General features: G+C 45.7%; 1 protein-coding gene across 11 annotated transcripts in view; it reads right to left on the bottom strand.

The window, feature by feature from the left end:
- The window catches only part of MARF1 (meiosis regulator and mRNA stability factor 1), a 127,066-nt gene that overhangs the window by 87,842 nt on the left and 26,323 nt on the right, over positions 1-12,901 (bottom strand). For 6 of the 11 annotated variants that reach the window (XM_036307998.1, XM_036307996.1, XM_036307992.1 and 3 more), the window contains 9 exons: positions 12,568-12,710; positions 12,294-12,427; positions 11,320-11,522; positions 9,875-10,102; positions 6,462-6,692; positions 4,184-4,396; positions 2,959-3,019; positions 2,775-2,873; positions 1,230-1,400 (listed from right to left, as the gene is read on the bottom strand). In XM_036307998.1, the coding sequence (XP_036163891.1) occupies positions 1,230-1,400; positions 2,775-2,873; positions 2,959-3,019; positions 4,184-4,396; positions 6,462-6,692; positions 9,875-10,102; positions 11,320-11,522; positions 12,294-12,427; positions 12,568-12,710 (1,483 nt within the window). Of the gene's footprint in view, positions 1-1,229; positions 1,401-2,774; positions 2,874-2,958; positions 3,020-4,183; positions 4,397-4,650; positions 4,808-6,461; positions 6,693-9,874; positions 10,103-11,319; positions 11,523-12,293; positions 12,428-12,567; positions 12,711-12,901 lie in introns of those variants that run through there. The other 5 variants (XR_004967381.1, XM_036307999.1, XR_004967380.1 and 2 more) reach the window with 5 other exon arrangements.

Below are 12,901 nucleotides of genomic sequence, written 5' to 3'. Positions count from 1 at the left end.
GGGGGGGAGTTAGGGGTATGGCACGGAGTCATAACTGCCCTGGAAAATCCAGGAAGTCACACCCAGCAGTGCTCCTGAGATGCTGCTGTGCATAGAGCCATGCTGCCTGGAGGAGACGCACTGTTACACTTCAACTCCCACTGCTGTGCAAGGGCTCTCACTGAAGGCACGCAGAAGGTGAGAGTGACGGAGGGACGTACAGCCCAGCTCCCTTCTCCGGCTGGCTTTCACTGAGGAGAACAGCAGACAGAACTGCTCACACCATTCAAAGTAGTTTTCTCTCTTGTAACGTGTGATGGCTGCTGCATCTAGTGGTGCATGTATGCTAAAGTCGCCCAGGCTACCACCCCAAGCAAGAGCTTGTCAGTCTCCCACCAGCTCTCCTCATGCTCTCCAGGGAACATGCCCTGCTTTTACCACAGGCTCCATCAGTCTCAGAAGCCGAGCGTATGGTTCCCCGGCTCCACTTCCCGGAAGAAAGCTCAGTTCTCTCACTGCTCTAGGATGCTGCTAGCGAAGACGAAGGGTGTGAGATCGGCCAGGTGGCCAGGAAGGGTCCCTGTGGCCAGGAAAGCAGCTCAGCAGCAGGGTGGAGAAGAGCTGCTCACACAGGGGGGATGACAGGACAAGGAAGTTCCTCGTTTGAGCGGAAGGGCCATCCTCTCAGGTCAGATGATGCAGCAGAAAGACAGGAGGCCTTGGGTTCAAATCCTAACTCTGCCACTTCCTAGCCTGGAGCCAGATTCATCTCCAGTCACCACCCAAGCTCTGCCTGCCACCTAAATGTGCTGAGTCGGTCAGCCCCAGCGCAGTGTCAGGCATGCAGGGGGAGCGGGCAGCACGGGCTGGAGCCAGTGCGCAACCCCATCAGCTTCCTCTTCCTTCTCAGACACCGTGCAGGGTCTGCAGTCAGGCCCTTCTCACCCCTCAGAAAGCCCCACACCCCCTGGAGCCATCATGGAGACCCCGCCAGAGGGATGGCATGTTTGGTGATGAGCGTGCCTCCTCTGTAGCCCAGCTGTACCATCCCTCAAGTCGCACCATCACTCCCTTGCTTGCTCCCTAAGCCACCTCAGGCTTGGGAGGAACCCTGACAGGAAAAGAGGGTCCTGAATAATCAGCACAGGTATTTTGTGCCTGAAAAGGTATAGTTTCTCCCACCTCCATCAAACACTTACTACATTGGCATGCGATTTTATCTTTTAAGCCCACAATACAGTACATCCTACCAGAAGGTTCTTGAGGGTGTTCCTCAAACTGAATGAGATCAGCAGACTGAAGGATGACAGGATCTGGCCTCAGCTGAGGGGACGGCAGGCAGGAGGGCACGGGCGCGCACAGTAGGTCCACGGGGGAGGCACTGGTCAGGCGGAGAAGCTCCTGCTCCGTCGGACTGGGCCCTGGACAGGAGAGGTAGGTATGGCTCATCAGGACAGTCCACACAAGTCTGCCTGAGGCTTTGTTTCAAAGCCTTAAACAGGAAAAGTGGCAGGAAGTACTCAATAACTCAAGGTTTTAAAAAAGGCCATTAACAGAAAGATCTGGGTGTGTCTTTGGTAAGTGAAGAGCCACAAGCCAAGATCTCCCCCGAGACCCCATCTGAGAAAAAGGGCCCCACAGTAAGCTCCCAGAGGAGGGAAATAAAAACCCACAGAAGGGGTGTATAGTAGTTAAAGGAGCAAAGCTCAGCATTTACAAGACTTGGATCCAAGTACTGTCACTTCCTAGCTGAGTGATTTTGGGTAAGCTACTTCACCTCCGGGAATTTTGGTACGTAGGTAACAACTGCTGAAGGTTGTGACAGCTGGGAGAGATGGGTTACATTAAGGTGCTTTATAAAATGTAAAGTGTTACATAACTGAGTAATAAACACAGAACACAGTAACACTTATGACTGTCAGAGTCCAATGAAGACAAAATTCTCATACATAACAATGGATTCAAAAGTCTTTCAATAAAGTTAAAATTCAATTCAAGCGAGCTGGTTTACATCTACAGAGATAGTTCCACGTAAAATCTAAGTGACTCAATGTTGTTCTGAGTAACATGAATGAATTACCATCAGTCTTTCCCAGGGATGTCCTACGATGAAGACTCTCCCTGACCCAACTTGAGACTCCTCTTAGCCCTCTCCTCTGCTATACCCTGACCTTGGCCTTCCATGTCTGTCCTGTCCTTGCTGTGTCTCAGCAAAAATCCTGGGAAGTCAGTTTACCGAGAATCCCCAAGCCGTGCAACCTGATCAAGTTCCTTACCCTCCACCAGCACCCACTCCACACTGCCATGTCTAAGTCCTTGGCCTGCCTTTAGCAAGGATCCTCTTAGGTCTGTTAGGCTAGAATCCCCCTACTCATCACGTCTCCCCTTGGTGATTTTCCATCCACCGATGCCCTTGACTACAAACCCCACTTGTCCTTGTTGTATTCAGAGTTGAGCCTGATCTTGCAGCAGAGCTGACCCTATTGCAATGGTGAAATACTGTTTTAAAAAGAGTGTCAGAATAATTTTTTCCTTTAACACCTGAATTGGGTTGACATGTTAACATTTGGAGGGGGAGCGGGGTGCTAGCATCCCTTAAGAACATTAACCAGTGAACCATAAAATACTATCAAATGTAGGCCTTTTTTTTCTCTGTTATTAACCAAATACTTTGAAAAATGTGTGGCTACTTAACTAATTCATGAAAATGGCACACTGAGTCCCTCCTACCCCATCCCCACTCCAAGCCATCTCTGCTAGAATTCACCAGCTTTGCCTTGTCTGTCCTTTCTTACCATCACCACCTGCTCCAAGTTTGAGTTCCATGGCTGTGCAAGACTTGGGCACCTCCAGGATACGCTCAGTAGCCGAGGGCCAGTTTGAATTCAAATGACCTAGAGGACAAAGAGCACCTGTCAGAGGGACAAGTCAGTGAGAGAACCGGGATTTCTGCAGGGGCAGGGATGGGCGCTTACTTACTTTTCATGTCATTTTTTAACACTACAATTCTCTTATGACCATGTCCTTTTATCCAGACCACCTGCACACAAGACATACTCCTGGTTAAGCAATGGAAAAGGAGGAGAGATAAACCCTAAACTTCAGGAAGAATGTGACCTGTGTCTGCCTTAAACATACTAGAATTTAAAACTGAGTTAATGCCAGGAAAAAAATTTTCTATACTCTTTTAAAGCAATAGAGGCTGGCAAAAACATGTCCCTTATAAAAAGCTATGCAGTCTAAAAATTGTGAGACTCAGCTTTAAAAATATTCCTTATGGCTTTTAAAAAGATCATCTTCTAAACACCAGTTCTGGTCTATAAATGAAGATCGTTCTCACATGAGAGCCCTTACTATTTTTTCCAGAAACTAAACACATCCAGAAGAATTCATGGAGATTTCCCAGATCCTCCAAACTAAACTCATTATCCTAATCCTAAACAAAGCCCTCCACCTAATGCTGCTGCTCTCTGCCTCTTCGGCCCAGCCCTGGGCTCCTGGAGCGCTCCCACAGGCAGCTGTCATCACGGCCCTGACCTCAGCTCCCACGTGTCCCTAACTACGTGCTCTTATTATTTTCACTCAGGCTCAATCCCTTCACAACTCGCACCCTGACCTGGGCAATGGCCAGAGTCCTGGCCACGCTCCCTGTTCCCTCCTGTTGTCTCAACTGTACTATGCACAGCGGTGACTGTGCTATTTTTCACATGCAAACCTGAAGGTCTCTCCTTGCTCCTGAGTGCTGCTTCTTATCCAGAGGAGCAAGGCCCCCATAACAGAGCTCGTACTTCACTGTCAGGCATCTGCTTACGCATCCCCTCTACCTAGACTGCCCTCTCCCTTCTTTGCCACGTGGTCAACACATCCTTCACAACTTGGCTCTGGTGTCCGCCGGGCCTGCCCATGGCCCTCTACCGTGTGCACACTGGTGGCTGCACTGATAGGGACTTATCACCTGCTGGGGTGTCCTGACTCTCCAAGACCTGACACCTTCTTGAGGGCAGGGTCTAGGACTTCCTCATCGGGCGTATGGGAATTTGATAAAGCTTTACAGAATGAAGGAGAAACACTAAAAGCATTCATCGTATACAAACTATGTTATGCAAGGATCTGTCCAAAACGCCTGCCATTTCCTTATTCCGCTCAGGAGAGTAAGGCTGTGGCTCTCCAGGAAGACTCTCCAAGAAGTTCAGAAAACACCCACCTGTGGGATTGCTCCCAAGAGTTCCTCTACGCTACTGAAGCCATAAGCCTTGGGCTGCACCGTTTCTCCGACATACTTGGAATAGGCCACGGAAAACTCATGAAGGAAAAGCTGCTGGTAGTGGTAAGTACGAAGTAAAGACCGCACATTCTTGGCAAACAAATACAGACTTGTGAGCTTCACACACTCCTCTGTCTTATCATTAGTGAAAACCTGGTCCAGGAGAAAGACGCAGCATTAGACACTCTCAGAGAGGCTGCCCCCACCCCCAGAAGTGAGGGCCTCCAGCTGAGAGTGACAAGGTGTCAAGTCAACCTAAAAATGGAGCCAAAGAGGAGGAGGGATTTATTCAAGGATCTCCTCCCAGAGAAAGCTGGAGCCTTGAGCAAACCCGAGGTCTATTTGCAAGTCCAAAAGGGTAGGGGTCTGGAGAAGCAGTGTGTCAGAAAGGAAGGAAAGTGGCAAACCTGGGGTCTCAAACAAAAAGGTTGGCATGAAGGTGGAAGGCAACCCCTTAGGCAGAGAGAGCTGTATCAGGCCTGGGGGCTGAGGCCACTAAAGCTCATCTCCCAAAGTGGTGTTCCAAAGAACTCGGTGGTGCAGGACGAGGATGTCAGCATTCTTCTAAAAAACAAAACCAACAAGGGAAAAATGGCCCAAAGCTCTTCTGTTTTCAAGTAAATTAAGCAAATTTCTTTACCATAAACCTTTTCAGAATCTTCAATGTGCACTGAGATTCTGCAGGAGAAGGGACATTTGCCAACCTCAGCTGGCCATGGAAAGCCTTTTGTCTTGAACATCCATTTACATTGCCCAGAACTGGTGTTCACATAACAGGTGATTAAAAAGAGTTCAGAAAATGTTGAGTTTGATTTTGTGACAGAAAGGCTGAGCTAGACAGTAGCTAAAGTCGTAGTTTTTATTCAGGAACTACTGCCTCAGAGGAAGAGAAACAGCCTTAGTAGAACTGGACTCACTTCTGAATACAGTTGACCCTTAAACAACACAGGTTTGAACTGCATGGATCCACTTACACGCAAATTTTTTTCACTGAATACCTGTACTGTTTTTTATCTGTGGTTGGGAGTCCACTAATGCAGAGGGCCAAGTGGATGCACTGATCTATGCCACTTTATACAGGAGACATCTGTGGATTTGGGAATCCGAGGGAGTCTGGGAACCAACCCCCTGTGGATACCGAGGGACAATAGAAGTCTTTGGGGAGTCAAACATTATACGTGATGTTCGACTGCGTGGGGGTGGTGCCCCAGTTCTCCATGTTGTTTAAGGGTCAACTATCTAACAAAGAAAAATGGGGATTTATAGCCTAGGGAGGAGGGAGGCTGTTGGTGGATGGAAAATTCCTAACTGACGTCCGAGGTTAAGGTCTAGTCTAAAACAGCGGTCACCAACCGGTGGTCCGCGGACCACTGGTAGTCCGTGAGGTCCGAAAGGTTGGTGACCGCTGGTCTAGAAGGCTGCTCAGGGGAGCCTGAAGGAAGTTTGGCCAAGGAGAAATTTTCTGTCAATACCTTTTATTTATTTAATTATTGATCACATGGTTATATGAGAACAATGGTATGTTACTTTTGGATTTTATTGGTTAATATCCTATTTAGACTCACTTTCTTTTGTGTGACCATATTAGGCTTTTGGTATTCAAGTTTGGTATTTTGGCTTCATAAAATGAAACTGGGAGCTTTGCAACAAGTAGCCTAGAATACTTTTTAAGAAGTTCATTCTTTAAGGGTTAGTTAAAACCCAATTGTTAACCTATCTGATCCTGGTGCCTTTTTCAGTGGCAAAATTTCAATGACATTTAAAGCCTCTTTTGTGGCAAATAGTCTGATTTTTAACTTCCAGTCAATTTTGATAAATTTTTCTAGGACCGTATTCTCTAACAATTCTTCTAATCTTGGAAGTGCCATCCTTGAAAGGGTGCCTTGGGTGACCAGCCAGTCAATCTCCTTTTCTGACCTGTATCTGACTGGTAAGTCACCTGAAGTCACCACGTAATCGCTCTAATTCAGTGAGAGGTACAGTAGTAAAATCCAGCCTAATGCAGGACAAAAGTTCCCCAGTTCAAGAATCAGGAGGCCAGGGCTTTTGACCTGGCTTGACACTCATTTGGGCAGGCTGTCTCTGTTTGTTCAACTATAAAATGACCACTTGGTCCCTTTCAGCTCTAAACCCTCTAATCTAGACCACTAGGTAATCCAGAAATATCCAACTCAACAGTTTCATTACAATGGCCCTAAAAAACTATTAGCACTCATACCTCAACTAAGTAAGGCAGACTTTTCAGAAGTTCGGTCAGGGTCATGAACCCATATTCGAGGGGGTTGAGAAGAGTGCTGTGGGTAGCTTCATAATGTCTCTTGAGCTCATCAACAGAAAGAAAGGTGGCTCCTTCCCAGGACATCAACAATACCAGCAGCTGGGCAGTGAGAGAGCGCAGGGACTTGCGGTTGACCAGCTGGATCTGTTTGCCAGATTCCGTATCAGTAACCTGGGGAAAACAAGAATTTAAACTTATCCAAACTCAGCTAGTTTCATTTCGCTAATGGGACCCATAAGGAAAAGTCTCTAAGTCGTTCTCTTAAATTGAAGTAAAGACTGGGTTTTTTTTCAGCTTTTTTAGGACACTAGACCAACCCTTCTAGTGAAATTATTCTCTCCCTTCCTCCTTGTCCATAACCAGAAACTTCCATCAATATCACCCCCTCTTAGGACATTCTTTCCACTGCCCCCTAAGGGAAGGGGACAAGACTGGCCAGCTGGCATCCACTGGTCCAGCTTGTGAGTTAAGGGTTGCTGTGTTGGGGTGGAGGTGGTTAGACTGCAGGCGACACTCCACAGTGCTGCTCTGCAGACACCACTCACCCCACGTATGTGTCCCAGGGGCTAGACTGGGAGGTGATAGAAGGCTTATTCGGACTACCAGGTCCACTCTAACTAAAAGGTCAGCTGCATTATTCTCGTCCATTGTTACTTGCCAAAAAGTTGGTATTTTCAGGACTGACTACGTGTCTAGGTCTCCATTCTTTCAGATTCTCAAGAAGGTAAAGGATTTCAGTTTTTAAGCACATTGGAGGGAAACCTTGCAAAAAAGACACAAGTTACCATATGGGGACCAAGAAACATGTGAAGAAATAAGCATTTAGTGACTGAGACCCACAGGTCCTGGGAAGGGGTGAACAAATCTGTGAATTGAGTCTTCAGTGAAATTAAAATAGGCAGAACTTCAGTATACACACTGCTTAGGCACTGGCAGGCAAACCAATATTTACTACTACAGCTGTTTTCCCATTTTTTTCTGACTTTCCAGGTGATTTTTAGAGAGAGCGGAAGGGAGGGGAGGAGAGAGTAACATCGATGTGAGAGAGACACAAGCCCCCACTGGGGCTGGGGATGGAACCCCAAACCTAGGCATGTGCCCTTAACCAGGAATCAAACATGTGACCCTTCATTGTGTGGGCCGACCCTCTAACCACTGAAACACACCCACCAGGGCCTAGCTGGGGTTTGGATCCTCAAAGGCAGAGAGAGGTGGGTGGCACTTGATGAGACGTCCCAATACCAGTATGTCTATGCTTCTGATGTTCACCTAGAGCCAAGGCAGGAGCTGGTAGGTGGATGCCCCACTCCATTTATCAAGATTATGGATTTGAGATTTACACTAACATTTCCTCTGCAGGTGTGAGGTTTAATCAATCATATTATATGACCCGGGTAGTCCAAGTCATATCTTAGATGCCCAGACCATTACTACTACTCCAGCCTTTCAAGGGAAAAAACAAACCTGCTCCTTTAATGCTACTTAGATACATCCCTTGACTTGCAGCCCTGGCTACACATTAGAATCACACAGGCAGCTTATAAAAAATGCTAAGAGCATACTCGGGCTAATTACATAAGAATCTCAGAGGCAGCGGTGAAATCCGGTCATTGGCATTTCCCAGAAGCTCCCCAGGGAATCCAGTGGAGCTAGGGTAGCCTTTCCCATGTGTCCCCGCCTCCACAGCCTAGCTTCCCAGTCATTCAACTTTATTCGTCAAAGTCTGGTCACCACTGCTGTCGTCCTGGGTGACTGAGCATCCCGGGAGCCTGTCCCACACCATGGCCTTTAAGTGCCTCTAATTTCTCATCTCCAATGACATCCTTCTACTTGATTCTACTCCAGACACCCATCCCCAGGGTCACACTTGAGATACTGTCAGTGCCCACTTCCAAAGTAAGTCATTCAAACCTCCCATGCATCCTACATGCAAATGGGAGCCTAGAGCAGATGCTGGGTGGGAGAAGACAAAGAGATTCTCATCCTTCTGCAACTTCCCCAGCAATGACTCCTGTTTTCGCCCCTTTCATCCATCTTGGCACTGATGGGCCGCTAATTAGCAGTCATGTCAATACTCTAAACTCCTCTGTCCATGTCTTTTTGTTGTACCCATCTGTCAAAGTCTCACCTTGAGCCCAACTATCTGCTATCCTGGAGCTGCACTGAGCAGCCCAGCCACAATTTTCACAGACTTCCAGAGAGTTCTCCATACTCCCAGCACCCCTGCTTGATTTCCTGGTCACTCTTCCACTTACCGCCATGACAATTCCAGACCTTCTCCATGCTCTCCCCTATCTAAGCAGTTGCTCTCACCTTCTACTTGACAGAAAAATAGCTCTTGGAAGATAACCCCCTTCTTTTCCTGGTGACAAACATCAAGTTTACCTATATCTGCATCCACCCTACCTTGCTTTCCTCTTATCAAAATAAAAATATATCTTCACCGTCTCTCCTTCCACTGAATGACAACTCTCACAACTCCTGCCTCCTCACCCATCACCCTTTCTTGCCTTTGTCTATTTATCTTCTCTCTCAAGTAGACCCTCTCAGTAGCTCTCGAACATGCTCACTTAGCTAGGTCCGTGGGTCACATTAGGCCCTGTGTCACTTGCCCTCTCAGTAGCATGCGATGCCACAGGCCATTCCTTCTCCTTGGCCTTCAATGTTCCCCACTCCTAGTGCTCTTCCCACTCTCCCGCAGCTATGTCTGTCTTCAGGGCAGGTTTTCCCTCCTCTACCCGAGTACATAAACAGACTCCTTCCAGGCTTGTGACTGGGGCTGCCCCCACTTGGTGTGTTTTCCTTTCCATTTCTTCCTCCCTATAGTGAGTTTCCTTGGTTCTGGGGTGGATGCAGCTTGAAAACTAGGGCTGGAAGCTCAGCTCAGTGCAGGGCAGGGAAAAGGAGGAAGGTACTCTCTCCAATCCAGCGTTACCAACAACAAAGGTAATTCTCAGATAGCTTGCTCCTACACCTATTCCTTAAGTGAGTCAGAATTTGGAAGGAGCAGAGATTTGTGATTACAGTCTCCCGCAAACAGAGATGAAGATCTGTTTAGACTGATCCAACTTCAGGCCAGCGGCGCTGAGACTGACACCACTGGGAATAAACACCCGGCAATAAAACAGTGACCTCATCAGTTCAAGATGACATCACTTTGACAAGGCAACTTATAAACACACAAAGCAAGTCCAAAACTAAACTGCCAAACCTAAGTCACCTTCTATTACCTCACAAGGTATTAATGACATACAAAGCAAGCTGTGAAGCACTAAGTAGTGCAACGTGTGCCTACAGAAATGCTAACGCACAGGTGAATGCCCCAAGTGTTATCCCATGAAAAAATTCGTTACCTTCACAACATGGCAGAGCTTCTGCGTTAAAGCTGAAACTGAGCTGACATCATAGTCTTGGAGACGAAACGTGTAACCAAAAGTCTTAGCGTATTCTGTGAGCAGATCTGACATCATAAGGCAGTTATCTTTTTGGGACCGAAGGAGTTTAACAAACTGGGCAGCTAGAGCTTTGAATCGTTCTACCTCTGTCAAAGCGAGGATTTTTTCTTCTCCACATTCCAAAACCTTGGAAAACACACAGGAGGAGGAAAGGAACACCAAAAAAGTTACGATTATTCATGGAATTAAATAGCCTGAAAATGTGTTAATAACTAAAAAGCACTTTGGTGTTCTATAATAAATATAGTTTTAGTTTTGTAAGATTAAAAAGTTCTGGAACTTGGTTGCACAACAATGTAAATATATTTAATACTAAAGGTCCAGTGCACGAAATGTGTGCACTGGGTGTGTGTGTGTCCTTCAGCCTGGCCTGCACCCTCTCACAGTCCCAGAGCCCTCGAGCCCTCGAGCCCTCGGGGGATGTCTGACTGATGGCTAAGCCGGCAGTCAGACATCCTTAGCGCCACCGCCACCGCTGTTGCGCTCGCCAGCCGTGACCCCAGCTTCTGGCTGAGTGGCATCAGAGGGTAGACCCTGCATTGAGCATCTGCCCCCTGGTGGTCAGTGTGTGTCATAGCGACTGGTTGTTCTGCCGTTTGGTCGATTTGCATATTAGCCTTTTATTATACAGGATAACTCAACTGTACACTTAAAAATAGTTAAGTAGGCATAGGTAACGTGTATCTTTACCACAAAATTTTTTAACACATTGTATGCGGGAAACGTATTTATACGTTTTACGTTGACTGGTAGTAAGTAGAGCGCGGGACACGTATTAATATGTTTTTTATAGACTAGCGATAGAATGCAGGTAACGTATAAATACGTAAACTAAAGTTATCGTAATTTTACTGAACGTTGCCATTTGCGCAAAAAATTAGCAAAAATGGCCCAAGCCACGCGCCATCTGTTAGCGCACGATAAAAACTACCCGCAAACAATGTGTTAAAATGTAAGAAGCACTTTGAGGGTCGAAAATGGTAATATTAATAAAAGTCAAAAAAAGTCTGGTTTAAGTTACCAATGACTTACCAGCTAAGCATTTGTATTGCTTTACGTACTCATCCCCATAAGAGATTTGAAAAGTATGGAGCTAATGAAAGTATATTCAACTTAAAAATTTAAAGTATTTAATCCTTTTTTCACTAAGCCTAACCCTTTTTGCAATAATTACCCTAACACAAGTTTGAGGAATAATTTACTTCTATATTGAAGGAAAAACCACAAACTAAATACTAATGAGCCAACAATATAGCTTCTCTGATAGAAATATTTCAAGTTTTGATTCTATTTTATAACTCCCTATTTCTCTGGGGGAGGTGGGAAAGAACTTCTTCACTTACTTGTAGAATATTGGGTATGGCTTCAAAAAGTTCAAGTAGTTTGGTAAACCCATAATATGCGAGTTTGCACTGCCGGCCAAAGTGGTGATGGTAAGAGGGGATGAACTTATTAAAGGGCATCCGGAAATGGGGCTGGTGCCTCAGCAAATCAACCACATCCTGGGAGAACTGTTTTGTCCTTTCTATTTCATCCTGGGTACGTTCTTTAAAACAAATAAACACAAGTCACAACCTTCTTCTACCCATTTGTGCTTAATATTATTAATCCTATGCACAGATTACATTTATCTTTGCCTTCTAAACACACACAACCTAAAATAGACACTCCTCTCTCTTTGCAGATGGTTTTTAAACTCATTCAAGCACAAAACACCAGGAAGTCAGGCTATTATGTGTACAATGAAATACACATACACACAGATACACATCCATGTAGCTTCATCTTATAAACTAGAAATAATTTCTCTAGCCACCCACCCGTCTCCCACCCTGACCCCATACTGAGCATGACACACTTGAAAAGGTAACCTAGGAAAGACTGGCATTACTTGCCATAGCTGTGAAGTGCAATGATTTCATGGATACAGTGCTGTGCAGGAGCCCAGGTTAAGAAAAACACTGATGAATAATAGCGGGAGAACATGACCGTATGCAGATTTCTCTCTCTTATCTCCCAGACCTCAACAGTAAACCAAAACATTGATGTGAGTTTTCTTTCCTTTTCAAGTGTGCATAGCGAAGTAGCTCAGAGTTAAAGAGACAGGTGGATTCTAAAACACTAGCTTGCTTTTCTTCTCAACAAGTGGTCCCACCTACTCTGAAGAGCCTTGGATCCACTGCATAACCACCGCTTTCACACAGTAGTTTCCCTGGAATCTTGGGAAACATGGACAAGCGGGAGAAAGATGCATCTCTTCCATGATGCCAGGTTAAAACAACCATTTAGATAGATCTCTTTCTTCTAGTTAACATACCTCTTTTGGGGATACAAATCACCATTTCATTATCTTGTTGGGACAGGCAGATGGTTGTGTCTGGAATCTCCGATACAATATCGATCAACTCACAGACACCATATTCGGTGACTTCCCAGTCCTTTGAGAAACACCTAGATTTTAACCATGGGAATAGGTAAACAATTACAATATGACTTGACAGAATAACTCTTATAAGTTTTCCAAAAGAATGCTTCAAAAAAAGTGTTTTAAAATATTTGCTTTCATTTTAAAAAAATTCTCATCAACTCACCAATGATAAGCCTGAGAGAATTCTCTCACAACAACCTGTTTGCTGGCCTGGGACTTGAGAAGTTTTAGTAAATCCTGAGTAAAGCGCTTCACCTGGGCCCTGTGTGTAAGGGTCAACAAACGTTTGGAGCCCATTCCGAGAATCTGCAAATCAAAACCTGGATTACTTATACTTACAAAGCCCATGTTCACAGCAGTTCCCATGTAACAGCGAACACTTTTGGAGAGATATGTGCTGGGAGGAAGGCCAATCCATAGAAATTAGAAGGAAAATAACCCTCAGTGCTCTAAGGACTTTAAGTTGGAAGCTCGTAGCTTTCTAAAAACTTAAGCCA

Source organism: Myotis myotis, unplaced genomic scaffold (genome assembly GCF_014108235.1).
Source record: "Myotis myotis isolate mMyoMyo1 unplaced genomic scaffold, mMyoMyo1.p scaffold_m19_p_5, whole genome shotgun sequence".
Classification (NCBI taxonomy): domain Eukaryota; kingdom Metazoa; phylum Chordata; class Mammalia; order Chiroptera; family Vespertilionidae; genus Myotis; species Myotis myotis.
Note: the sequence above shows the minus strand (reverse complement) of the source record. Positions and strands in the feature narration are given on the sequence as shown.